The sequence below is a fragment of the Mytilus californianus genome, unplaced genomic scaffold (assembly GCF_021869535.1).
Source record: "Mytilus californianus isolate M0D057914Y unplaced genomic scaffold, xbMytCali1.0.p SCAF_3, whole genome shotgun sequence".
Classification (NCBI taxonomy): Eukaryota; Metazoa; Mollusca; class Bivalvia; order Mytilida; family Mytilidae; genus Mytilus; species Mytilus californianus.
The window spans coordinates 80,990,493-81,017,683 of record NW_026262679.1 but is presented as its reverse complement, the minus strand read 5'-3'; the positions used below and the strand labels follow the sequence as shown (position 1 = coordinate 81,017,683).

Sequence of the window (27,191 nt, the reverse complement as noted above, 5' to 3'; positions counted from 1 at the left end):
GTGACTTACCAGTTATATACCCCGTACAGCAATGTCTGATCTCTGCCTACCTTTGCGTGCTCTGATATTGTGATTTACCAGTCATATACCCCATACAGCAATGTCTGATCTCTGCCTACCTTTGCGTGATCTGATGTTGTGATTTACCAGTTAATACCCCGTACAGAAATGTCTGATCTCTGCCTACCTTTGCGTGCTCTGATATTGTGATTTACCAGTTATATACACCGTACAGCAATGTCTGATCTCTGCCTACCTTTATGTGATCTGATGTTGTGTTTTACCAGTTATATACCTGTACAGCAATGTTTGATCTCAACCTACCTTTGCGTGATATGATATTGTGATTTACCAGTCATATACCCCGTACAGCAATGTCTGATCTCCACCTACCTTTGTGTGATCTGATGTTGTGTTTAATTAGTTATATACCCCGTATAGCCAAGTCTGATCTCTGCCTACCTTTGTGTGATCTGATATTGTGTTTAACCATTTATAAACCCCGTACAGCAATGTCTGATCTCCACCTACTTTTGCATGATCTGATATTGTGATTTACCAGTTATATACCCCGTACAGCAATGTCTGATCTCTGCCAACCTTTGCGTGATCTGATGTTGTGATTTACCAGTTATATACCCCGTACAGCAATGTCTGATCTCTGCCTACCTTTGCGTGATCTGATTTTGTGATTTACCAGTTAATACCCCGTACAGCAATGTCTGATCTCTGCCTACCTTTGCGTGCTCTGATATTGTGATTTACCAGTTATATACCCCGTACAGCAATGTCTGATCTCTGCCAACCTTTGCGTGATCTGATATTGTGATTTACCAGTTATATTCCCCGTACACCAATGTCTGATCTCTGCCTTCCTTGTGTGATATGATGTTGTGTTTAAACAGTTATTTATCCCGTACAGCAATGTTTGATCTCCACCTACCTTTGCGTGATCTGATGTTGTGTTTAACCAGTTATATACCCCGTACAGCCAAGTCAGATCTCTGCCTACCTTTGTGTGATATGATGTTGTGTTTAAACAGTTATTTATCCCGTACAGCAATGTTTGATCTCCACCTACCTTTGCGTGATCTGATGTTGTGTTTAACCAGTTATATACCCCGTACAGCCAAGTCAGATCTCTGCCTACCTTTGTGTGATCTGATGTTGTGTTTAACCGGTTATATACCTGTACAGCAATGTCTGATCTCCACCTACCTTTGCGTGATCTGATGTTGTGATTTACCATATATATACCCCGTACAGCAATGTCTGATCTCCACCTATCTTTGCGTGATCTGATGTTGTGATTTACCAGTTAATACCCCGTACAGCAATGTCTGATCTCCACCTACCTTTGCGTGATCTGATGTTGTGATTTACCAGTCATATACCCCGTACAGCAATGTTTGATCTCTGCCTACTTTTGTGTGATCTGATGTTGTGTTTTACCAGTTATATACCTGTACAGCAATGTCTGATATCCACCTACCTTTGCGTGATCTGATATTGTGATTTACCAGTCATATACCCCGTACAGCAATGTCTGATCTCTGCCTACCTTTGCGTGATCTGATGTTGTGATTTACCAGTAAATACCCCGTACATCAATGTCTGATCTCTGCCTACCTTTGCGTGATCTGATATTGTGATTTACCAGTCATATACCCCGTACAGCAATGTCTGATCTCTGCCTACTTTTGTGTGATCTGATGTTGTGTTTTACCAGTTATATACCTGTACAGCAATGTCTGATCTCCACCTACCTTTGCGTGATCTGATATTGTGATTTACCAGTCATATACCCCGTACAGCAATGTCTGATCTCTGCCTACCTTTGCGTGATCTGATGTTGTGATTTACCAGTAAATATCCCGTACAGCAAGTTCTGATCGCTGCCTACCTTTGTGTGATCTGATGTTGTGTTTTACCAGTTATATACCTGTACAGCAATGTTTGATCTCTGCCAACATTTGCGTGATATGATATTGTGATTTACTAGTCATATACCCCGTACAGCAATGTCTGATCTCTGCCTACCTTTGTGGGATCTGATGTTGTGTTTAACCAGTAATATACCCGATACAGCCAAGTCTGATCTCTGCCTACCTTTGTGTGATCTGATATTGCGATTTACCAGTTATATACCCCGTACAGCAATGTCTGATCTCTGCCAACTTTTGCGTGATCTGATGTTGTGATTTACCAGTTATATACCCCGTACAGCAATGTCTGATCTCTGCCTACCTTTGCGTAATCTGATGTTGTGATTTACCAGTAGTTAATATCCCGTACAGCAATGTCTGATCTCTGTTAACCTTTGCGTGATCTGATGTTGTGATTTACCAGTCATATACCCCGTACAGCAATGTCTGATCTCTGCCTACTTTTGTGTGATCTGATGTTGTGTTTTACCAGTTATATACCTGTACAGCAATGTCTGATCTTCACCTACCTTTGCGTGATCTGATATTGTGATTTACCAGTCATATACCCCGTACAGCAATGTCTGATCTCTGCCTACTTTTGTGTGATCTGATGTTGTGTTTTACCAGTTATATACCTGTACAGCAATGTCTGATCTCCACCTACCTTTGCGTGATCTGATATTGTGATTTACCAGTAAATACCCCGTACATCAATGTCAGATCTCTGCCTACCTTTGCATGATCTGATGTTGTGTATAACCAGTAATATACCCGATACAGCCAAGTCTGATCCCTGCCTACCTTTGCGTGATCTGATATTGTGATTTACCAGTTATATACCCGTACAGCAATGTCTGATCTCTGTTAACCTTTGCGTGATCTGATGTTGTGATTTACCAGTCATATACCCCGTACAGCAATGTCTGATCTCTGCCTACCTTTGTGTGATCTGATGTTGTGATTTACCAGTTATATACCCCGTACAGCAATGTCTGATCTCTGCCAACCTTTGTGTGATCTGATGTTGTGTTTTACCAGTTATATACCTGTACAGCAATGTTTGATCTCCACCCACCTTTGCGTGATCTGATATTGTGATTTACCAGTCATATACCCCGTACAGTAATGTCTGATCTCTGCCAACCTTTGTGTGATCTGATGTTGTGTTTTACCAGTTATATACCTGTACAGCAATGTCTGATCTCCACCTACCTTTGCGTGATCTGATATTGTGATTTACCAGTAAATACCCCGTACATCAATGTCAGATCTCTGCCTACCTTTGCATGATCTGATGTTGTGTATAACCAGTAATATACCCGATACAGCCAAGTCTGATCCCTGCCTACCTTTGCGTGATCTGATATTGTGATTTACCAGTTATATACCCGTACAGCAATGTCTGATCTCTGTTAACCTTTGCGTGATCTGATGTTGTGATTTACCAGTCATATACCCCGTACAGCAATGTCTGATCTCTGCCTACCTTTGTGTGATCTGATGTTGTGATTTACCAGTAAATACCCCGTACATCAATGTCTGATCTCTGCCTACCTTTGCGTGATCTGATGTTGTGTTTAACCAGTAATATACCCGATACAACCAAGTCTGATCTCTGCCTACCTTTGCGATTTACTAGTTATATACCCCATACGGCATTATCTTAAACATATCCATTTATTAAAATATTTTTCGAAACAGTCTTCAAGATAAAATTAAAAATGGAAATGGGGAATGTGTCAAAGAGACAACAACCCGACCAAAGAGCAGAAAAAAGCCGAAGACCACTAATGGGCCTCAACACCGCGAGATAATCCCGCATCCGGAGGCGGGCTCCAGTTGGCCCCTAAACACAAATGTGTACTAGTGTAGTGATAATGGACGTCATACTATACTCCGAAATATATAAATGAACTAAAATTAAAAATCATACAAGACTAACAAAGGCCAGAGGCTCCTGACATGGGACAGGCGGAAAAATGCGGCGGGGTTTAACATGTTTTGTGAGATTTCAACCCTCCCCTATACCCCTATACAATGAAGAAAAACAAACACACAGCAATACGCACAGTAAAACTCAGTTTAAAAGAAGTCCCAGTCCGGGGTCAGAAACATGCATGAAATATTTGCCACTGGCTAAAAACAATCAATCATTGAAAAAGAAACTTATAGCACCGAGTACAGGGGATTCATAGTCTCTTTCATTCAATCTAGTGCTTACTTTGTATCTACAGTAAATAATTAAATGATTGATACATATTACAGAGGCGAACTCATGAGTTTTAAAAATAGAAACAGCAGTAAAAAATCAGAAAAATATAATACAAAAACTAATTTTCTACTAAAAGAGAACTTCCTGCAATCAATTAGATTACAGTACAAAAAAAAACTTAATCCACCCATGTACTATTTGCCATTGACAATAACATTTGAAGTGAATGCACGGCCGTCACTCGGTTAACCGAGAGATTGGTCGGTTAATCTACCTGAGTATGCGGCTGTATGGGTTATTGGTCTGTTAATCGGGTTGGCTAAAGTCTGTTAACCAGGTGTTATCGAGAAAACATTGCAATGTCAGTATGTTTCATTGTATAACTTTTTAAATAAATTTTTATCATAAAAACTATTCATGTCTGCAAAACAATTCAGTGTACTGAATCCAGCGGTGTAATTATTTTTTTCTAGCTTCGATAAACGATCTATAAAATGAAAAGGCGGGTTACTCATCAATAAATTTATACACATTTTACATACACAAAATGTATACAAAATGACAAGATGGTTGAATAAACTTGCATGCAATATTTTGAACAGTTTGTTAACCATAATAATATCATTACGTGTAAAATCTACACGAAAATCTGTATTTTGGTGACATAAATAAATTTTTATCAAAAACCTGGTCTGTTGATGGGTCGGATGTATAAAACCCGGTCTGTTAATTGGTCTGTTGAGAGTTCTGAATGGCAATAACAGTATAATTTGATTGCTATATGGGCTGTTATCGGAACAAATGGGTAGGCTCAAGACGAGTGGCTAAAATATACGGAAACAACACATGAACAATAAATTCATGCATATTCCAGCGGCCAATCCATATAACGCTATATTGAAGTGACACACCCTTCAATAAAATGCGAAGAAAGTCAAAATAAAAATGCTCTTACTAGAAGGATACTGTTGCACCGTATTGTCATTTTTTCTACTCAAGTACATCTCATTCTTAACTTTTTCAATGGGAAACTATAAAGGTAGCAAAACTGTTGTCGTGGCTAAATATCTCTTAACGGACACAATTTAAATTGTCCAACCCATTAACAGACTTTATTCCCCTAATATTCACTAAAATGTGGTATTACTCACGTTATATTACAGTTATGAAATATTTACTAATGTCAATTTATTTTTTAGAACCAAAGTACAACCCGATTAACAGACCAACCGCCCATATAACCGCATACTCGGGTAGATTAACTGACCAATCTCTCGGTTAACGACCGTAAATAAAAAAATAAACAACACTAGACTGCATACATCCGAAGTTTTTTTTGTATTTACCTACAATCGGCACGCTCAAAGCTGAATATTTAGTAGCCAAGTAAATATAAGAATTGAAACAATTCGATCAAGAGGTGTATGGCCAAAAGGGACATTAAGAATAGCAAAATCCTTTTAAGGAAAACTTTGCCCGAGGGAGTTTAAACCTGAGTTACTTAACACTTTATATATAAACGGCCTATTTTAAATGATTGATTGTTGTTAGCCAGTGGCAAATATTTCATGCATGTTCAGGACGATAACAAATTAACAATAAGTACAATAGGTAGGTTCTGTAATAGATTCCGTTCAGGATGAAGGTCGACAAATTTAGATCGCCAATGGAAAATGAGGGTATATTGGATACGGACAGAAATTTTGCAATCAATGAACCACTTAAAGAGTTGTTGTAATCGCTCGTAATGTGCAGAGAGCGTGACACTCTCTCTACACGCCCCTTTCTGACTGGACGTGGATGTGTACTTGTATTTTGCTCAAAGTTGATTGTCGTACAATAACTTACAAAAGTGCAAATAACAAATACGGAACTATCTTTTATTTCAAAAATCAAACATCCCATTTCCTTTTATTCGCCATTTAAGAATTGTAGTTATCACAAGGCAGACAAGTAATTTCTGTATTTTGTTCATTTAGTAAGGGAATCAAAGTGTTAAAACCAGGTCTTACTTATTATTTTTTACACTTAAAGAAACATATTTCTCTTTTTCACTCTGTAGATTAAACAAAAGAGGGGCACTCAAACCCATATGTCGAAAATAAACAGACAACGCCATGGCTAAAAAAGAAAAAGATAAGTAGACAAACAATAGTTACTGTACACAAAACACATCATAGAAAACTAAAGACTGAGCAACACGAACCCTACCAAAAATGGGACCGGGTGATCTCAGGTTCTCCGAAAGGGTAAGCAGATTCTGCTCCACTTGTGGCACCCGTCGTGTTGGTCATGTTATCACAAACCCGGTAATTAGTGATTCAGTAGTAGGTCTAAGTTAGCCTCCTTTTTTATAATTTATATTAAATCTAGTTTTTCAGAAAAATATTGTTTCCGTTTTGATTTGCTTTGATAAATTTCATTTCGATTCCTTCCATTCTTATTCATTTTCGCACTTGTAACATTTATCCACATTTTAGTCCTTTCCCCCTTTCCTATATTTTAATCAAAAATCAAAAATTCAAACAGCGAAATGATCGAAACTGTTCTGTTCGTTCAGTTTAGTATTTTTAAAGTTTGCATAATATATATCTAAACTATTAAATTTTAAAACGAAGTTAATGATTTTAAAATTTTAATTGTTTGGTGAAATTTTCAAAATTTAAAAAGAAACACAAAATTTGAAAAATTGATATTTTAAAACTTTGATCAAAAATCCAAAAAACTAAAATTTAAAAACTTTTTGATATCTTGAATTAATAAGTGTTACACTGACCCTCAATATTTTTGTTTTTATTTCTTGTTATCAATTCTTACTTTCACTTTGACTGGTGCATCTTTTTAAACGATTATATGTATCTCAAATACTGTTAGCTCTTAGTTAACTACCGGCATATCATTAATTTATTACATGTACTTTTCAAAAGTAAATATTAAACTGAGTTTATTCATACCAAAGAACCGGCAAAATAACAAATTCACTAATTGCTAGAGCCGGTAAAATAGCTTTTTCTAAATAAAAAAAAAACATACTGTTTTTCTGGCTTGAATTCAGATAATATAACAGGAGCCGGCAAAATCGCACATAATTATTTTCTATATTGCCGGTGCCGGCAAAATCGCACATAATTATTTTCTATATTGCCGGTGCCGGCAAAATCGCACATAATTATTTTCTATATTGCCGGTGCCGGCAAAATAGCCACTCGGTCTTAATTAGCTAAATTGTTTATCCTCGCAAGTCTCGTTAAATTTCGTGGAGACAAAGAATAAGGTCATATATCATAAAGATAAACCTATCGTACAATATTATCATCCCTTTAGTATACTTTTCCTAAATTCATAGACAATATATAATGAGTTGGATACACCATGTATATATTTTCCGTAGTTATGCATGTCCGTCACCGGTAAGTTTTTTTTTAATGAAAATGTCCGATGTAACCCGAAAATCTACCTTAAGTGATCTGACCTCTAGCACCAACCGAATAGAAGCACCTGCAACAGTCTTTTCTATGACATGTTAATAAGATTTGTCTTAATAATTTAAAAGTACATGTTAAAAACAAAAGAAAAAGTAAGAACAAAATAAAATACAATATCACTCTCAGTTTTTCACAAACTTGACAATTACAGTCATACTATTAGAAAATAATAATAAAAACAAATTAAAAACACATTAAGCTCATATATTTTAGAACAGAAGCAGGTGCTAAATCCTTTCAGGCTATAACGGTGTCACTATAATCTGTACTAGAGGATATTGTCAGTTAGACAAACACGCACAGAATATTGTATTATATAGATATAAGAAGATGTGGTATGAGTGCCAATGAGACAACTCTCCATCCAAGTAAAAATTTATAAAAGTAAACCATTATAGGTCAAAGTACGGTCTTCGACACGGAGCCCAATCTAATTAAAATATAGATCTCGGATTTCGTTATACTATTTTAATTAGATCGTTTGTACATTTGTAGTATAACGTAGTATAACGAAGTCCGAGATCTTATATTTTAATTAGATTGCACGGAGCCTTGGCTCACACCGAACAGCAAGCTATAAAGGGCCCCAAAAATTACTGGTGTAAAACCATGCACAACCCTGCACTATTGCTTCGCTGATAATTTCTGTACTTAAAACAAAATCAAACAATAATATTATTAATATTTTTTCATATTTTTCTATGTTTTCCTCTTATATATATTACATGTATATATAGCTAAATAGGCGCCTAAAGGTGTAGGTAGGGGTGATTTCCCATTCAATGACACGTACAGAAGTGGGTTTTTCTCGTCAGGGACGGAGGAATCATTATATACCAGTATGTCTTTGGAATGTTATTCGGAATGATATACGCGACGTTTCGCTGACAATTTCTGTACTTAAAACAAAATCAAACAATAATTATTAATATTTTTTCATATTTTTCTATTTTTTCCTTTTATATATAATTCATGTATATATAGCTAAATAGGCGCCTAAAGGTGTAGTAGGGGTGATTTCCCATTCAATGACATGTACAGAAGTGGGTTTTCCTCGTCAGGGACGGAGGAATCATTAAATACCAGTATGTCTTTGGAATGTTATTCGGAATGATATACGCGACCGTTATGGAAAAGGAACGGCTACAAAATCTCAATCCTTTAAAGGATTCTTTATCTGCTACATCAATCGTTGGAGACGTCCTCGCATTGGTACAGTATTTAACTAGCACATGCCTTGTTCTATGTTTCTTTGCTATAATAGCCTACCGGGAGGACAATTTAGGGACTATATTTAATTCTTATTAGCCAATTATCTTAAATACTTTATCCGTACGCCAATAATTTTCCAAAGTCGGGGAGTGCAGTCGGGAGAAACAATGGGAATTTTTATTGTTCCTTCCGGCTGCACTACATGGAAACTACCGCAAAACATCTAACAGGAAATTTTATAGACATTCAAAATTAAAAGCAGGATTTTAGCGAGAAATCATTCATATATATATACATGTATATTCTTATGTATACTTAATTGTAACACAGTCAACCGAATCCAAAAGCCTAGTAGCTGGAGGGATGAGAATACAAAGGATGTTGTTAAACAATTCATTTCATTAATACTACTACCGTGAATGTCTTTCCAAAAATGTACACCGCTTAAAACAGAGAACGAAGGGTAAACCTCGGAATATAATTGCAAGATTCACAAGCTATACTGATCATGAGAAGGTCCGACGTGCAGCTATTGAAAAACTTAACTTAAGACAATGCCAACTACTCTGTATATCAACAATAACCTATGCAGATTTCGGAGAGGCGCAAACCATTACTACCCAGATTAAATGATGCTAAAAGACATGGCAGGCAGACGCGCGAGACTTCTGAATGACAAACTTTTCGTCGAAGGACGCTTAGTAAATAACCGACCACCACCTCCCGAACCTCCAGTAGAGATCCACCAGTGCCAGACAGACATATACACCTTACAATCCTTACATACAACAAATATAGTTCTGATGTTCAGTAGTTGTCGTTTGTTGATGTGGTTCATAAGTGTTTCTCGTTTCTCGTTTTTTATATAGATTAGACCATTGGTTTTCCCGTTTGAATGGTTTTACACTAGTAATTTTTTGGGGCCCTTTATAGCTTACTGTTCGGTGTGAGCCAAGGCTCCGTGTTGAAGACCGTACTGTGACCTATAATGGTTTACTTTTATAAATTTTTACTTGGATGGAGAGTTGTCTCATTGGCACTCATACCACATCTTCTTATATCTATTGATATTTTGCTTATAGTTGAAGAAAAACAGACCAAAACACAAAAAGTTAACACTGAGAAATGAACCATGAAAATGAGGTCAAGGTCAAATAAAACCTGCGAGACTGACATGTACATCATAATGTATGACCCCTCAGATGACAATGAACTTTTAAAACATATTATATAGTTGGTCTTTTGTTTAACATAGCATCTAAACACTGAACAAACCACGAAAAACTGATCAACTGACTACTGCTTATAGTATAACAGTGGCGTAGCTACCATTGACGCAACGACGCACTTGCGTGCACAAACAAAATGGCAGTTTCTTCTCGAAATTAAAAGATGGGTTGCGCGATGGGATATTTATCCATCTAAGAAACCAGACCAACTCTGTGCAACATTGGAGATGACGCGGAAAGAACTTGACCCAAATATATTCTGTATTCTGCAAATACTTCTCACCATGCCACCCTCATCCGCTACTGCAGAACGCTCTTTCAGCGCTCTGAAACGCGTAAAAACGTATCTGAGATCGACCATGGGACGAGAAAGACTTTCTTCATGCACTTGCACTGCTGCACGTTCATTTTAATTTTGACATTGACACTAAAGAAGTTGTTGACACGTTTAACAATGCCAGGCAAAGGAAAATGTTACTCTCCTAAAGGACCTCGGTTGTTAACTTCAGTCTTACTTACGAACGTCACATTCATATGTCACCAAATTAAAAATTGATTGTTTTAATTGCTTTGTTTTCGTATGTTAACATATATATCATGAGATGATCCAGTTCTCTAGCCCTTTCTTTCTCTGAAGCATAATAAATTGGCGAGCATTGCAAAGTTTTTAGATTTTTTTAGTCAGTTTCAGGTCTTTGATTTGATATATAGCAAAACACTCAGCTGTGCATACTTCAACTTCAAAATTACCCTCTCTGTTTGCTAAATATCTGAGGCTTCACCCCCAGACTTCCCCGGGCGCTGTCCTGGACCTGCTGGGGGCCATAAGCCACCCTCGGATCTCGTATACCAGAGCTTAGTATCTTTATACTCGAAGGAACAGTCAGGACAACGAAATTTTAACGGACCATTTAGCGAACTTTTGTAGTAAATTTTGTCTCACAAAAATAAGTTTCTTAATTATGCATTCAATTAACCATGATTTACCCTAATCAAAAGAGATCAAGGCGCTCACTAGTATATGGAATTGGAACAACAATCTTACCACGAATATTGATTGATATGCATAGTTATTTGTTTGTGTCCGATGGACCCGCATGCACCTACGAACGAGTCGACCGACAGTCCAACCATCATTGAATAGTTTTGCATTGATGAATTGGTTATAAGACCTTTGAGGTGCTTCTTTTTAACCATCTTAGATCGAAAAAAAGATTCATTTTCTTCAAATAACAATATGTATCATCTTACTGGTGCCGATTTCGCCTTCTTAAACAGCATACCCAAGTCTAGCATTTTGACTCTGTCAATGCGATACAAAAATGGATTAAATTATAAACCAAAATAAACGTTGACCACTGAACTATAGAAATAGGGTCATGATTAAATCAAACCTTTTAGACTGAGTAAGCACATTAAAGAAGTTTTAGAGTCGGACTGCTTAAATGTATCAAGATAAAGTGTCATCACAGAGATATGTCTCGCCTTTTTGTAATTTTGATAATGCAAATGTTGAAATTAAAATAGCAATACTTTAACATGTAAGTTATGCAAATATTCAAAGTCGATGAACCATGACTGAAGGTACATGGCTAAACAATCTCCATGGAATGAGATGTGCCAATGCTAATACAACTGCATACCAAATACCATTGACTTATTATAAGTCGTTCCCTTTAAACAAACCTAAACACAAACATTAACTTGTAAACTATGTAAAATTTTCAAAGTCAATGAACCATGATCAGGGGTGGGGCTATATAATCTCCATGGAAACGATCCTTGCAAATGCCAATAAATTTGCATACCAAATATCATTGACTTAAAATTAGCAGTTCATTTTAAACTGATCTAATCACAAACTAATACATGTAAACTAAGCAAAAGTTTCAAAGTAAATAGACCATGACTGAGGGGGCGGGGCCAAATATTCTCCATGGAAATGAGATGTGCTAATGCTTATATACAACTGAACACCAATTAACATTGGCCTACCACTAATGGTTCCCCTTGAACTGACCTAATCACAAACTAATACATGTTAACTTAGCAAAATTTTCAAAATCTATAGACCATGACTCAGGGGGTGGAGCCAAATAATCTCCATGGAAATGAGATATCCCAATGCTTATACAACTGCATACCAAATATCATTGACCTACTACTAGTGGTTCCCCATAAATTGACCTAATCACAAACTTATACATGTAAACTATGAAAAGTTTCAAAGTCAATAGACCTTGACTGAGGGGGCGGGGCCAAATAATCTCTATGATATTGAGATGTGCCAATGCTAATACAACTGCATACCAAATATCATTGACCTACCACTAGTGGTTCACCATGAACTAGACCTAATCACAAACTAATACATTGTTGACGCCGCCGTCGCCGGAAACAGCATACCTATGTCTCGCTTTTTGACTCTGTCAAGGCGAGACAAAAACCGTGACATTTCTGTATGATAAATCAATCTTATATTTCATATGATATGACTAAAAAAAGCAGAATTGTATTAAGTTGTGGCTTATTTGAATGCTATTGTAAATTCTATCTAACATTATTTTTCAATATTCTTTCAGGAGTTAGTTTCTCTTCGATACTATGCCAAGGGGGACTTTTATTCTGAAGTTGGAGATCTTCATGGAATTTCTCGAGCCAGCGTGTCAAGATGTGTCATGAGGGTTTCTCACGCCATAGTCCGTGATATTGACAATATTAAATTTCCAACAACGAAAGCAGAATTAAGTAAAATCAAAAAGGGTTTTTACAATATAGCAAAGGTCCCAAATGTCATTGGTGCTGTGGATGGGACGCTGATCCCGATTATTGCTCCAAAGGAAAATGAGCCAGTATATGTTTGCCGTAAGGGGTATCATTCCCTAAACATCCAAGCAGTTGTGGATCACGAGATGAGGTAAGTGAAAACAGAAACACAAATAGTCTTATATTTACAACTTTCTGGATATTTTTTTGTCTGACATTTGCTTTTTTGGTTATTGCGTACATCAATCAGGAAGTGGGGCTCACATATGGTTTTACTTTCATTCGTTATCTATCTTGTTTTTTAAAACTTTCTTTACTGCAATGTCAAATCCGTACAATGAACAAATGTTGCTAATATACATGTCGTTGTGTTAGACGTACATGTAATAGCAATTAAACTATATTTAGTCTTTTTCAAACAACACCAGTTCTGTGGTTGGATCTGCATCACTACATATATAGCTGCATCAAAACAAATCTAACATTAAACACAGATGCCCCTTATGGCAACCCTTTTACAGGCTTGAATAAAAGTCTTTTAACAAGTATTGTCAATACCTATGTCATCAAATGTAATGTAAGTGGTAAACTTAATCAAAGTGCTTGAAAGCACTGAACGGTAAAGATTGCTTCAATTCATAAGTGGGAAGTAAAATTAAATATTGCATTGGTTGTTGTTAATTTAACAGCTATTCTAGACAAAGGAAGATGACTCCAATTTTATTAAAGATGAGGTTTAACAATGACATAATTTATATTTTTAGAACAGATTTTAGATTCCTGCACCTTGCAAAAGTTATGTAATTTTCTTGGCAGGTGAAACATCATTTTGTGCCTTGAATATCTGTGCATATATTATATCGATAAATTTCTGGATAGTATGTATAGAATGTTATGATCAATGCACTATATTTTGTGTATCAAAAAAGGTAGTGATCAGCCTTGGAACATTTAGAAATCAAGTTAGTTTTGTCTCATTGGTACTCATACTGTATAAAGTTTCATCAATATTGATTGATCTGTTAAGGAGTAGTTGCGCTTACAAGACCTGTTGCCATTTATTGCTATATTAAAATTAAGTATATTCAATTATCTCCCTTGAAATAATTCCGACCAGAAATATCTTCCTTCAAGCACATCCTCAGGTTGTGCACTACAACTGATTAAAGTTTCGTCCATCCCTTAAGGAGGAGTTGTGCTTACCAGACAGACAGACAGACAGACAGACGGACAGGGTGATTCCTATATACCCACCCAAAAAACTTTGATTTTTGGGGGGTATAAAATGTGAAATTTTTGAAGAGGAGAGGATGGGGCGCTACATTTTTTTATTCTATCAGCAGAATTTTATTTTTTAGATTTACCAATCTTGTTGCCAAATTTCCCGGGAGTGTGCATGATTCATTCATGTTTTGTAATTCTGAGTTGGGTTACTTCTTTGAAGAAACCCAAGTAGATGGATGGCTGCTTGGGGATTCGGGTTACGCACTTAAGGGTTATCTACTAACACCAAAATTGAATCCAAGCTCTCCTGCAGAGGAGAAATACAACAAGGCTCATGCCAAGACACGAACCATAGTGGAGCAGGCTTTTGGTGAGTGCAAGTCACGATATAGGTATTTAAAAAGAATAGTTATTTTTTAAATAAAGGAATCACAATTTTAGACATTTTGTCAATATATGTTGCATGTATTTTAAATAAACATTAAACAAATTTAGAAAGACCTTATTATAAGGAACATATGTACTAAGTTACTGTTAAATGTGAATTTTACATCATCATAAACTACCTGACCAAAAACATTTACCTGAAAATGTACTGTTTTAACACTATCATATTTCCAAGTTCAATGAACTGTAACATTGGGGTAAAAAAAAGCTAAAATGATTTAGCTTACAATTTAGAAAGACCCTATCAAAAGGAACGGAAAATGTGTACTAAGTATCAAGTTGATGTGAATTCATCTTCATCAAACTACCTGACCAAAAAATTTAACCTGATCTGCTGATGGTTGGACGCAGACCAGAAAACATAATGCCCCTCTACTATTTTAGGTTGAATATATTAATTAAAGAAAACATATACACACTGGTCATTTTGAGGCCCTCCATAGCTTTCTGTTCGGTGTGCACCAAGGCTCCTTATTGAGGTAGTTGTATTGTAATACCTGTAATTGCTTAATATAACTACATTGTGTCTTGGATGTAGAGTTGTCTCATTGACATTCATACAATTTTCATCTTTTTATGTGCAAAATACACTGAAGTATTGTCAGTTGATATTTGTACACAACAATTTCCAATGTAAAAAATATTGATATTTTTTTATTACAGGTGTTTGCATAAAACTGGAGGATGTTTACCATTTACACCTGAAAGATCTGCAATAGTTGTGACAGCTGTTTTTAAATTAAACAAGAAGTGTATTGATGATAAACTGCCACTTCCAGATTTAACAGATGAATTTATTGACAATGGAGATAACCATATTGTTAGAGATATTGCACCTGCTAATGTTCAAACCCTTAGAGAACGCATTATTCAAAGATTTGCCTAAAAAACTTAATATTTTGGAAAATCAAACAGATAAATCATTAAATTATTATATAAACGTACTGTATAAAACTGAAAAAGGTTACTTTTTTTTAACTGAATTTGAACACTGGGAATCCTAATTTTACATTTGATATAGTTTTGTATATTACTGGACCTGAAAAGACAAGGTGTGATATAGGTCTTAGCTGACAAATTATTTAGCGAATTCTGAAATTTTAATTAAATATTTCTACTAATGCCTATATGAAAATTTAAAAAAAAAGTTTTTTGATGTACAGATAAATGTTTCTGTTTTTCCCCAAAAATATATATTTATAACATTTTTCAAATATTTTTTTATAACAGAAATGTCAATTTTTACCATTATGTTTCATTGCATGCACTCAATAATTCACAATTAACAAATTTGAATGAAAATGTGGTTTTTCAGTAACATTATATAAAATCTTTTTAAAAATTTTGCTATCATTTGACAAAACTGCGTTTCATTTTCTAAAGTTTCAATATCAACTTTGTCAATTTAAAATTGTTTTTCAGCTTTCATATTTTTGGTTTATTTGTCATTTATCATTTTAATGATTGGAGACAACATCCTATGAAAACTTATAGATCAATGTAGTGGTATTTATCTTTATTATTTCCTTATCCTTTTTATCTGTATAAAGTTAATTTGAAATAATAAGAATGTAATGCTCTATTTTGGTGAAACAGAATTGATTCAATTTATAAATTTTTAATATATTAATTGTTTATAAACATAATAAAGGTTAGTGGTGATATCACTTTCATTCAAAATTTAATATAAGGATAAATCTTATGCTCCACAATTATAAATCAATAACAGAGTTGATACCTGATAGATTAATGAGGAAACTTTTTCATGTCTTAAAAATGATACATTTGGCAATCTTTATTTATGCTAAAGAGAGAAAGTAAGAAAATATTCACATTTGAAAATGTATTTGAGAAGTATACATATTCATATTTGAACTAATGGTAAATTTTGGTGGATAATAATTTCAACATAAAAATGAATTTTAAACAGAGCATAAAATTTAACGCTATATCATATCATATATGTATGACTCAAATCTATGGTTGGTTCCAGATATATGGCAAATTCCTGCGTTTCATGTTGTTTAGGTACTTGGTTAATAGACGGGTCAAACAGGTACCATGCACCATGAGTAAGAAATGCTTATTCTTCCGGGTCAAATTATTTCATGCCTAAAGGCTATTTATTTTCACAAATGGTTATGTCATAGATTATGAAACTAACAAATTGCCATAGATTGGAAAACTAAAAAAATGCAAAAGATTAAGATTCTAAAAAATCTGCCATAGATTGGACTGCATTGACGTTATATTTATCATAGATTAGAAATCTGTGATAGATCTGACCCACAATAGATTTTAGTCATACATATATTTTGCTGATGAAAAATATTAAAACTTAATAATTGGCGAAAGGTCACAAACATCTGAATCATGTGTAAATTTTAATTTCTTAAAGTCCACATATTCTTCTAACAATTGAAGAGTCCTTTTTTTAATTTGCATGGCATCTTTCAGCATTTTCAACTTTTCCTTTTTAAAAGAAATCTTTTCTTTTTCTATAACCAACTTTTCTCTTTCCAGTTCTAATTGTTCCCTTTCAACCTCCAATATTAAATCTGCAATATAAAAAAAAATGCATTTTATTCTATAAATAAAAGGAAAGTGCAAAATGTATATCTGTTTGCCAAAAAATTTTCAAGAATGAGTTGCATGACAGAAACAAAATAATATAGCATATACATTAAAATGGCTATTTTTTGATTGATTGATACTTACTTCATATTCATATTAAGTACTGCTCCAGCTTACCAATAAGTATAATCAATCAAAATAGTAATGACTAAAATCAATGTTAACAACACATATAATGCAACACATCTTACCATATATAGCAGTTTCAAAATAACATGGGTTTATTGTAGAAAACTTGAATATTTAAAGCGGAAATTTGAAATTACTGCAGACTTAAAACATACATTTTTGACTTTTGCATTTGGCCTGAAAACAGAGTTATTTCATAGTGCATTTCTTTTAGACAATAAATGAAAAGGAGAAGGGGCTATAATGGCTAATATCGGCCTCAATTCTACTTATTCGTATGTGTATGGCTTTCTTTTTGCGTTGGACATATTCATTTTATGAAAAAAATGTAGTTATGACGTCACAATGCCGTGTTTTGACATCACTTCACATGCATATTTGCTGGATTTCGCAATTTTTTAGTCATTTTCACTAAGTTTTTTTACGAAAAAAGTACCAGCGCATTCTTGCCCCAACAAAATATTTTGTCAGAGCAATAATATCAACAAAAAGCATCTTATGTTGAAATATTTTCATGGGGCAAAGTTGCGCTCATACTGAATTTCAATTAAAAACTTGCTCAAACCGGCATCAAAAATCTAAAATTATCGTCCGTTTTTCATATATACCGGTACGCAAATTTTGTCAGACTAAGAGTTGACCAGGAACAGATGTATTTTTTTAACAGAATTTTTTGTCAATGATTGATTACAATAAAGTTTGGCTATAGATAGTAAATAACAAAGTGTTTGTCTTCATTTTTTTGGTATAACATAGCCTCTCAAGCATAGCCTAGCCCTTGAGTATATTTGTTGTAAGCAATTACGGAACTGACGCACGGAATTTTACTAGTGCTGTTGTTAAGAAGCTTTTTATAGCGGAATAGAAATCAGCGTATCATTCGTTAAATACTTAATATTACCAGACAGAATTGAAAGAACTTAATATAATTTAAAAGATGTGATCATATTTTTGAAAATGGTGGAATTCGTACTCCGTGAAAGGTAAGTTATGCATAAACTACACCATGAACATGTCATGTAAAAAGTTCTTCCATCTTTTCATATTATTATCTCTAAGAAAAATCGAAATAAAAAGCAAAATTTTAATTCTATGATTTATTTTCTATTAATTGCTTCAAAGTTATTCAAAATTAAGTATTTAAAACGGACACAGGGAACACAGATTACAAAACACGTATAAAATTCCATGGCACAGCAGACGAAAACTTCATTTTCATTTTGCACGTCTGTTTGGTAAAACAAAAACAATTTAGACCATGACATAATCAACAATTATTAAATGGCCATATCAATGATATAAAAAATTTAGTTGAATCGTAAATAAGTAGTAAAGAAATGAAAACGAAATAATATTGTTCCGTCCGTTTATAAATCAAAATCTCATATTTATCATTTTATTCATATAACCAAATACATCAATGAATTTGACAACTTAGAATGTTATTTCTACTATGGAAAATCTTATGAAAATTTCATGTGATGCACTGGCATGTTTCATCTTCAAAGGAATTTATTATATTTGATCTAAATTTTGTGTGATGTGAATAACAAACATCAAACATAAAACCTCAACATGACTGTTACTTAAAAAAGCAATTTATGTTGAACAGTCATTACAGTGCCGGGCTTGTCTTATGTCGAAAATGTTCTGGTATTCTCTGTAGTTGGTTTGCTGTCTTATTTATTCGCCTCCCCATTTAATATGACTATTCTGCACAACACATTGTAAAATGTATTCCGCCTATATTCATAAACGGTTATTTCTATTCTCTTCTTTACAATAATAATTATTAAATTTAATCATGTTATTTCACCAATATTCTTTTAGCACAGGCTAACGTTAGATTTTGCAATACAGTTAACACATATATATTTAACAAAAACAGATTGCAATGAAATTGTTAAGGAGTTGAATAGATTTTGCAATTGAATTCATTAACGTACCAAATATTAATTGTATCCTCTTATGTTTTTTTTTCAGAATGGACAACATAAGAAAGGGACGAAAAGATTTTAAATGTACATTGTGTGAAAAAAGAACAAAACCCGGAAAAAGAAGACCTTTGTGTGGAGAAGCAAATAAAAATCTGCGCAATTTTCTCAGTAAGAGTTTCCTTGTTTTACCTAATGATGATGACGTAATATGTGATACTTGTCGACGGAAATACTACAGAGAAGAGCAAGCACAAGTAAATACACCAACTGTTCTTACAACTGATACAAATACAAATGATCCTGATTTTATGCCACCATGCGCACCTAAAAGACCTTAAGTTCTCCTTTGTCAATATCGCTTTCTATTTCTTCAACAATTAAAGGTCATGCACAATGTTGTCTTTGCAAAAAGCGTGGTCCAAAACTTATGGTTGTTCCCCAAGAAGCACGATTTAACACATTTTTGGAAAAGAATATAATTATTCCTGCCGGATCACGGTGCTGTCCTCGTCATTTATGTACTGAAGGTTTTACAAAAGAAGCTAACAAAGACATAACAAGTGTGTATACTGTTTCTGACTTCAATCGCAGCGGACTACTTGAATTGATCGATACAATTAGAGAACATGCTTTAAAAAAATAAAAACGCTAGAATTGACTTTGATAAATCTTCTTCTTTAAATGACACAGATTTTCGAAATTTGACTGGCTTAACAATAACTGATTTTGAAGACTTATGTTCTCACATTCCAAACTCAGCTATAAGAGATACTCGAGTACGAAGCATGAGCACATGCATTGGTATATTTTTTACCAAACTTCGTCCAGGGATGTCTAATAAGATATTAGCAACTTTGTTTAATATAAGCAAAGATTCTATCAGGAAAGCTATATCATCCGCAAGAGATGCAGTTAAACAGCACTTTACACCAAAATATTTAGGTTTTGATCATGTATCAAGAAAAAGTGTTATACAAAACCACACTCGTCTACTGGCACAAACACTATTTGGTGATATCACAAACACAACTGCTATACTCGTAATTGATGGTACGTATATTTACATACAAAAGAGTGGACAATTTAAATTTCAACGTAGTACATATAGCATGCACAAATATCGCAACCTGATTAAGCCAATGATGTTTGTAACTACTACTGGATACATTGTAAGTGTGATTGGACCCTACCTTTGTAACAGCAAAATCAATGATTCCAAAATTTTGAACTCAATTTTTAAAAATAACTTGGAGAAAATTAAGGAATGGTTTGAAAAAAATGATGTTGTTGTGGTTGATCGGGGATGTCGACCTCTTAGAAGAATTTGGTATTCAAATTAAAATGCCAAGCTTTCTCAAACGTAACGAGAAGCAACTTTCGGTTGCAGATGGTAACACAACACGTCTAGTAACAAAGGTCCGCTGGGTTGTTGAGTCCGTTAATGGTAGAATCAAGCAGTGGCGATTGCTTGACAAAGTATTACCCAATTCCCTTATACCGTATGCTGGTGAATATACACGTTTTGTCAGTGCCATATGTAATAAGTATAGACCACCACTTAATTCTAGTAATGCAACTGAAGACCTTCTCTTAGGTCAAAGAAGAAAAATGAGCTCATGGAACGAGTATCAAATGATGCTAATCAGCCGGAAGTCATTGATGATAGTGACAGTGAACCCGAGGAGTAAACATTAAACATTTGTATTCTATACTGAACAATTACTTGGCCATATAGGGCATATCGTATAATGTCAATTTTGTTTTGTATGTCATTGTTGGAAATGAAACTGACGTACGTCGATATCAGGGTACCACTATGTGGAATATTAGCAACAACTGTCAATTTTATAGAAAAAAAACAGCAGTTAAAGTGTTTTTGCCTGATATATACATGTATTTCTTTTAACATTTCTTAAGCAAAAAACAAATGTCAAATATGATGGCTTGACTGAGATTTTTTCTAAATTTTTTAATGGTGATACTTAAGAAGTTTTTTCATTATATTTAATATTCAATCATGCTTAATTTCAGTATGGAAAATCTTAAACAACAATTGAAATGATTTTAATTCAAGTTTCATGTGTATCTGAAGATGGCGAATATAGAAGGGAAGACATTTATTGCAGTTAGTTAAATTGGTAAATTCGAACACTGAATTGTTACACCAAACTGGCATAATTATTATTGATAACATAATACCTGAATTTGTGATAACTGTTGTTTAAAAAAATCATAATCATAGTCTAGTAAGACGAGTTTCTTAATCAACAGTTTTGTTGATCTGATATACTATCTCCTGATGGAGCACTTGTAACCTTGGCAATATTTAAAAAAGGAAGGTTGGGGTAATAAAAAAATGGGGTGGGGGTGAGGTGGGGGATGCACATTATATTTTTTAATTTGATATGAAGAACATGTGAAAAGTTTATAAAGATAAACGTGCTAAGAATATTTCAGTTTTAAGAAGGTTGAGAAATTGTTGAAATGTATAGTTTATGAAATTGCGAACTTTATTCATATATTATCTCTATACTAGTACTGTACGATTTAAATGTTATACCTTCTTTGTGCTTTTATCAAGACTACATAAAAGTACACATAATACTTATTTGGTAATTCAAGGTAAAAGAATACACAAACAATACTTGTTGATTCTCTCTTGTGAAAAAAATTCTGTAATTCAGTCATACATAGAACAAAATTTTAACTTTGTTGTTACCATAGCAACTATATTACTGATATTAAATAGTTAAACTTTATATCAATTTTGTTCTTCATTGTATTAATACAATGTTACACTAGTAATAATGTATTCACGTTGATTATTTAAGGTTTAATGTATTGTTAAAAGTACACAATACATAAAAAAAGGATAAAATATGTAAAAAGCTGATATTTTAGCTTAGTCGGCATACCATTTTATGACGTCATAACAAGAAAACGACAAAAGATAACTATTAAATCCTTGGTGTTTTATAAGCTCCATATCGTAGATATCAATTGAAAGAAATATCAATAGATTTGGAAGTGGGGCCAATTTTGCCCCTTAGAGCCCCTTCTCCTTTAAAAAATCCCACCTGCGCTTTCTCAATAATATTTTTACAGTGTGTTGTACTACTTTTGGGACAAATATCAAAATTATAGAAAAATTCATAAGTTCTAACTCAAAATATGGACAATTTTATGTTATGGGGGTATTGAAATCTTTTGACAGCTTCTGAAATGCTAATTTTTAACCTTTTTCAGCTGGACCAAATCACTACTTTAAAATTCATGACCCAATTTTTTTTGCAGTGTAATTTTATCCCACTACTTGCTATTTGAGGCATAAAACATGAAGAAATAAATTTGGAAGGGGTATAAAAAAATTGGCAAGTAACACACTGTCCACACTAGGGACTATATTTGTGGACAACGAAAATCTAACAACGATAACTGTGTTCATGGACCATTTAATAATTCCTAATGAAGACAAACAAATCAGATTTACCTTTAGTTAACATGGATGGCTTGATTTAACTAAAAGATATTAATTGATTACAGTATAAGGAGTCAACTTATTTTGCAAATTTTGCAAATTCTGCAAAAATGCTTGATTTTACAGAAATCTCTTCAGCTAAATGAGTTGTCTTAAGATTGAAAATCACACTAACTTTTTGTATTTTTTTGTGAGACTTTAGTTTTCTCAAATTTGGCAATTACTTTTTTTTTGGTGGTAAAAAGGGGGAGGGGTACAAACTTTGATGACGTTAGTAAAACATTGTGTCAAAATTACAAAATTAATTTTAAATCATTTCAAGCATGATTTGGTTGTTTAAATAATTATTTAGACAAAAATAAAGTACAATGTCAGAAAACGATTTAAAGTCAACTGCACATACCTGAGGTAGAAAGACTTGTCAAGTTAGTCTGGCGACTAACTTTTTTATCTGGTTGTTTGTTTATTGTTGAAGAGCCAGTAACTGCAACAGCAGTATACAATGTCTGTTCTGTGTCATTGGTTTCTACAAATGAAATAATAAGTACATTTTTATAATAATGCTACACATATATATTACATAGGCATGCATGGAATAGTATTCTCCAGAGCACAACATATCAGAATATACACCACTTGCAAATAAACAATATATACACATATCTACAAACCTGCATGGAAACCTTTTTAACTACTTTAATGTAATGCTTTAATTTTTTTAATTTTTCATAGTGGTATTCTATATTTGTAAAAATCTATACAAATCAAAATTCAATTTCACAAAGGTACATGTGTATAAGCATAACTGACCCAAATTAAAGAAGGTGTAATATTATATGTTATGCAGCATATATACTCATTACATGTTAATGTTTTCTTAACATTTTGAGTAATCCATTTAAATGCGCCTTTTATATCCTGCCATTTTTTTCCGTCAATAAAGTTTTTAGATTTAATGTTTTGTGTTTGTATGTGTGTGTGGCTTTGTTTTTTATAACACATATATAGAAAACCCAACCTTATATGTTCAGCATATGTGAAGTATTATGTAATTTGCTGTGAAAATAATTTTATCATGTATGTAATAATTTATAATAATACTTTAAAACATTAAATTTAAGTATTTGAAGTGGATGCACATCAGTTTTCCCTCTGTGAGACTCTGACATTCTTTAGTGTTCTGTATAGCTTTTGGCTACGTCACATAGTAACAGGTGTTATGGTAACATTTTTGAGGGTCCAATTGGGGATGAAAACTTCGTATATACCCTGGCAGTTTCATAAATATATACTGACATGTCTGTGTTGTTATCCAATCACAAAACTCGACACATGTGTAATCCCGTAATATATGAATATAATTACTTTGCTTTAGAATGTTTTTTGTACTTAGAAAGGCAAACGGTCTAATACATAATTTGTAGGATAAAAAGACACATAGTATCTTGACATGTAATTTAAACACATTCACAAAGGACATACCTTTTGCAGAAGTCCTGTAATTTAGCATTGGTGCTTATTAAAATCTTACAGTTTATGGTTTCTAAATTAATAGTCACAAACCTCTTAAAGGCAAATCTGCGCTTGATCCCCATGCTTCAGCAGCTGTTCCTGGATTTTCTGAAACACAAATGCAGGATATAAAAATATTTTAATGTACTGATTAAATTTAGTTTCCTGCATTTACATCAATAAATTTGAACAAACTCTTCTTCATAGTCATAAAAAATTTAAGATAGAAAATATTTTGAAATTATTGCTTTTAATTTTTCTGCTTTACTGAAAATTTTTTTTTTTTATATTAAGTATTATATATCCTAATGTTGTATAAACAGAACTTTGTGGCATATTCCAAACAATAAACATTTATAACACTTGATATTACCATTGCCAGGCAGATTCAGAATGAACTTAATATTACTATGTGAAAGTAAAGAGATGTGGTTATACTAACTTGGAACAATTTGTGATCCTTGCTGGACTATTGCTTTCTTTGGCTTTGCTGAAAAATGTAAAATTTGCATATAGTTCAGAGGTTGACTTAACAAAATTAAAAAGTATGGCCAATAGGGCCAGTGAGAGCGTAAATTTAGTGGCCCAACTCAAATAAAATTTGCCCTAATAATACTTTCTAAGTGAAAATATAGTCAAATGTAATGGCCAATGGGGCCAGTAGTAGTCTTTATGTTCAACTGACCCTATCGAAATTCTACTGGCCTTGGGCCAGCGGGCCAGTGCTGAAGTCGACCCCTGTAGTTGTGTCAAAGTGATTAGCATTATTAATTTAACTTAAACATGTTAAGTATGTGTGACTGTAAAAGTCACCAAATAATTATGGAACTTGTGAGTGGAATAATGATATTTCTGGACAAATTTTAGGGCTTGAGTTATTTATAGATCTACCCGGTATATGCTAATAAAAAAAAATAAAACAGAAATAAAAAAAATTATTTAAATTTGTATGAGGTAAATATACATATTCATATCATGATTTCACGCTTAAGGTAGCCCAAAATGACAGTTTGACCCCTGACGGTAAAGGGCATTCCTACCCCCATAAATGGCTTAAAATTGAATTTAGAATTAAAATATAAGGAATGTCTGTTATGGGTTATACAGTGTGCCCACATTTTTTATATTATTTCTTCATAGACAGAAAAAATGTTACAGTCATTCCACAGATATTTATCATACCTAAAGAATCGTAGCCTGCATCAAGTCCACAAATTGAGGCATCTGATGTAACACTTAAAATCTGAAGAAGTGAAAATAAGGATATAAAATGAGCTTTCCATGCCAAAAAGAAAAGAAAAACAATAATTTTAACATACATGCATTATTATTGGCAGCAGACTTGTGATCCATAAGACACCATTACTTTGCCCCACATGTTTATTGTGCAAGATGAACAAACAATTTTAATTTGAAAAAAGAAACGGGATGAAAAATTGCTGCAGATTCCCATATTCAACTATTCACTGTTGTATTAATTTATTTATTTTATGCGGGAATTGTGGACATTTTCTCTCTATTGTGTCATAGTAATTTTTTTTAAAAGAGGAACATTTTCTCATACAATAACAATTTAACATTTCGGCACGATATTGACTATTTAAAAAATGGAACACAAATTTTTAATGGATAAATTGTGTACAAAAATATTTTATTAAGCTTTAACATGTGACCCTTATAATCAATCAAAAAATCTTACCTTCTTGTATTTATGGATTGAAATATATATTTTGTCTTTGATACATGAAACTGGTATTTGTCAGTTAAAATGCAGTTTAAATATTTCTGATATATAGTCACTGACTGTATAAAGCCTCTTTGTGACATTGATAATGGTGATAATGTGTTTCCAAAACTTAATTAATTATCATATGATGCAGTAAAGGTATACTGGTTTATGGAATTTGCACCATGAAAAAACATGAGACTTAAAACTAAGGAAAAATTGAATAATCACCTTTAAATCATTTGAATCAATCTCTGGAGGGGCTGGACCACCTCCAGTCTTTGGACTTTCTCTTCTCCTTTTTGCCTCTTTTTTTCTGGAATCACTTTGCATGTGTAACCATTTTTTTTTCACTTGGGTCACATTTCTAGTTTCTATGTTGTAGGCATTTACACTGGAAAAGATGTGTAATTTTTAAAAACATATACATGTACTTCTGATAATACCTAATACTTCTTTTCAATTTAAATTTTAATAAACAGTTATACAGAGAACAAATGTCAGATACACCTCATTATTTTGCATTATAGAAAGTGTTGGAAGAATAAATTGGACAGTTTAGAAGCTTTCATATCAGAAGTAAGCAGAATGGTTTTTAGTAAATATATCTATCAAAAAGTAATAATGTAGACATTTGATGTCATTTAGTCTCTGGTGAGTTGTCATACCACATCTTCTGGTTTAATATTTATATAATAAAAAAAATTTGAGCAAGATGAACTTCAACCTGCTAACAATGGCCTTATAAAAACTTGATTTTTTTTCTAAATTTAGACTCTGAAATTATTCTAATTTCTTTCTCCCAAATTTTGACTAATTTAAATAAATTTTGAAAAAGTTTATATTTAGTGTGCAATGTGTAATACATGTACTTGTACTGACAATTTGAAACAAATTAGATTATTAGTTTTATTGTACTAAATTTTCAGTTAGTTTTTTTTTCTGCTCTATTATGTTTGATATTCAATTAAAATTATTCTTGTTATTTAGAAACATGTTTATTTAGTTAATTTTATGAATAATTGTACTGCCTTATTTATATCAACATGATGAGAGTAACAAAAAAAAATGTATTTATGTTTTTACTTTTTATACGACCGCAAAAAATATTGGTATGGGTTTGAGTTTGGGGGTAATTGCCCTAAACGTGTAGGAATTTGGGACCAAAAAGGGGCCAAAAAACAAGCGTTTTTCTAGTTTCCAGCCAATAACTTGTGTTCAAGTGTATGGATCTCTCTGAAATTGTACTGCAAGGTACCATACCACCAACGG

The 27,191-nt window shown here is 33.3% G+C and overlaps 2 protein-coding genes across 2 annotated transcripts; one reads left to right on the top strand and one right to left on the bottom strand.

Annotated features, from left to right (window-relative positions):
- The first annotated feature begins 12,721 nt into the window (after window positions 1-12,721).
- Window positions 12,722-15,255, top strand: LOC127735176 (putative nuclease HARBI1). The gene is made up of 3 exons (XM_052245278.1): window positions 12,722-12,983; window positions 14,191-14,426; window positions 15,167-15,255. Exons 1-3 carry the CDS (start codon window positions 12,745-12,747, stop codon window positions 15,220-15,222), a joined length of 531 nt encoding a protein of 176 aa, XP_052101238.1. The 5' UTR covers window positions 12,722-12,744; the 3' UTR covers window positions 15,223-15,255.
- Window positions 15,138-26,767, bottom strand: LOC127735175 (uncharacterized). The gene is made up of 6 exons (XM_052245277.1): window positions 26,151-26,767; window positions 25,376-25,436; window positions 24,636-24,683; window positions 24,245-24,301; window positions 23,085-23,207; window positions 15,138-17,061 (listed from the first exon to the last, which is right to left on the bottom strand). The coding sequence occupies exons 1-6, from the start codon at window positions 26,250-26,252 to the stop codon at window positions 16,835-16,837; spliced, it is 618 nt and encodes a 205-aa protein (XP_052101237.1). The 5' UTR covers window positions 26,253-26,767; the 3' UTR covers window positions 15,138-16,834.
- Window positions 26,768-27,191: the final 424 nt, after the last annotated feature.

Bases quoted from the DNA above. Each gene is read 5' to 3' on its own strand.
- LOC127735176 (XM_052245278.1), top strand. From the start codon at position 12,745: ATGAGGGTTTCTCACGCCATAGTCCGTGATATTGACAATATTAAATTT. The intron at 12,984-14,190 runs GTAAGTGAAAAC...TTTATTTTTTAG, and splicing joins GTTGTGGATCACGAGATGAG to ATTTACCAATCTTGTTGCCA. The intron at 14,427-15,166 runs GTGAGTGCAAGT...TTTTTATTACAG, and splicing joins CATAGTGGAGCAGGCTTTTG to GTGTTTGCATAAAACTGGAG.
- LOC127735175 (XM_052245277.1), bottom strand. From the start codon at position 26,252: ATGCAAAGTGATTCCAGAAAAAAAGAGGCAAAAAGGAGAAGAGAAAGT. The intron at 25,437-26,150 runs GTGATTATTCAA...TCACTTCTTCAG, and splicing joins TTGATTCAAATGATTTAAAG to ATTTTAAGTGTTACATCAGA. The intron at 23,208-24,244 runs GTTTGTGACTAT...TTTCATTTGTAG, and splicing joins CGCAGATTTGCCTTTAAGAG to AAACCAATGACACAGAACAG.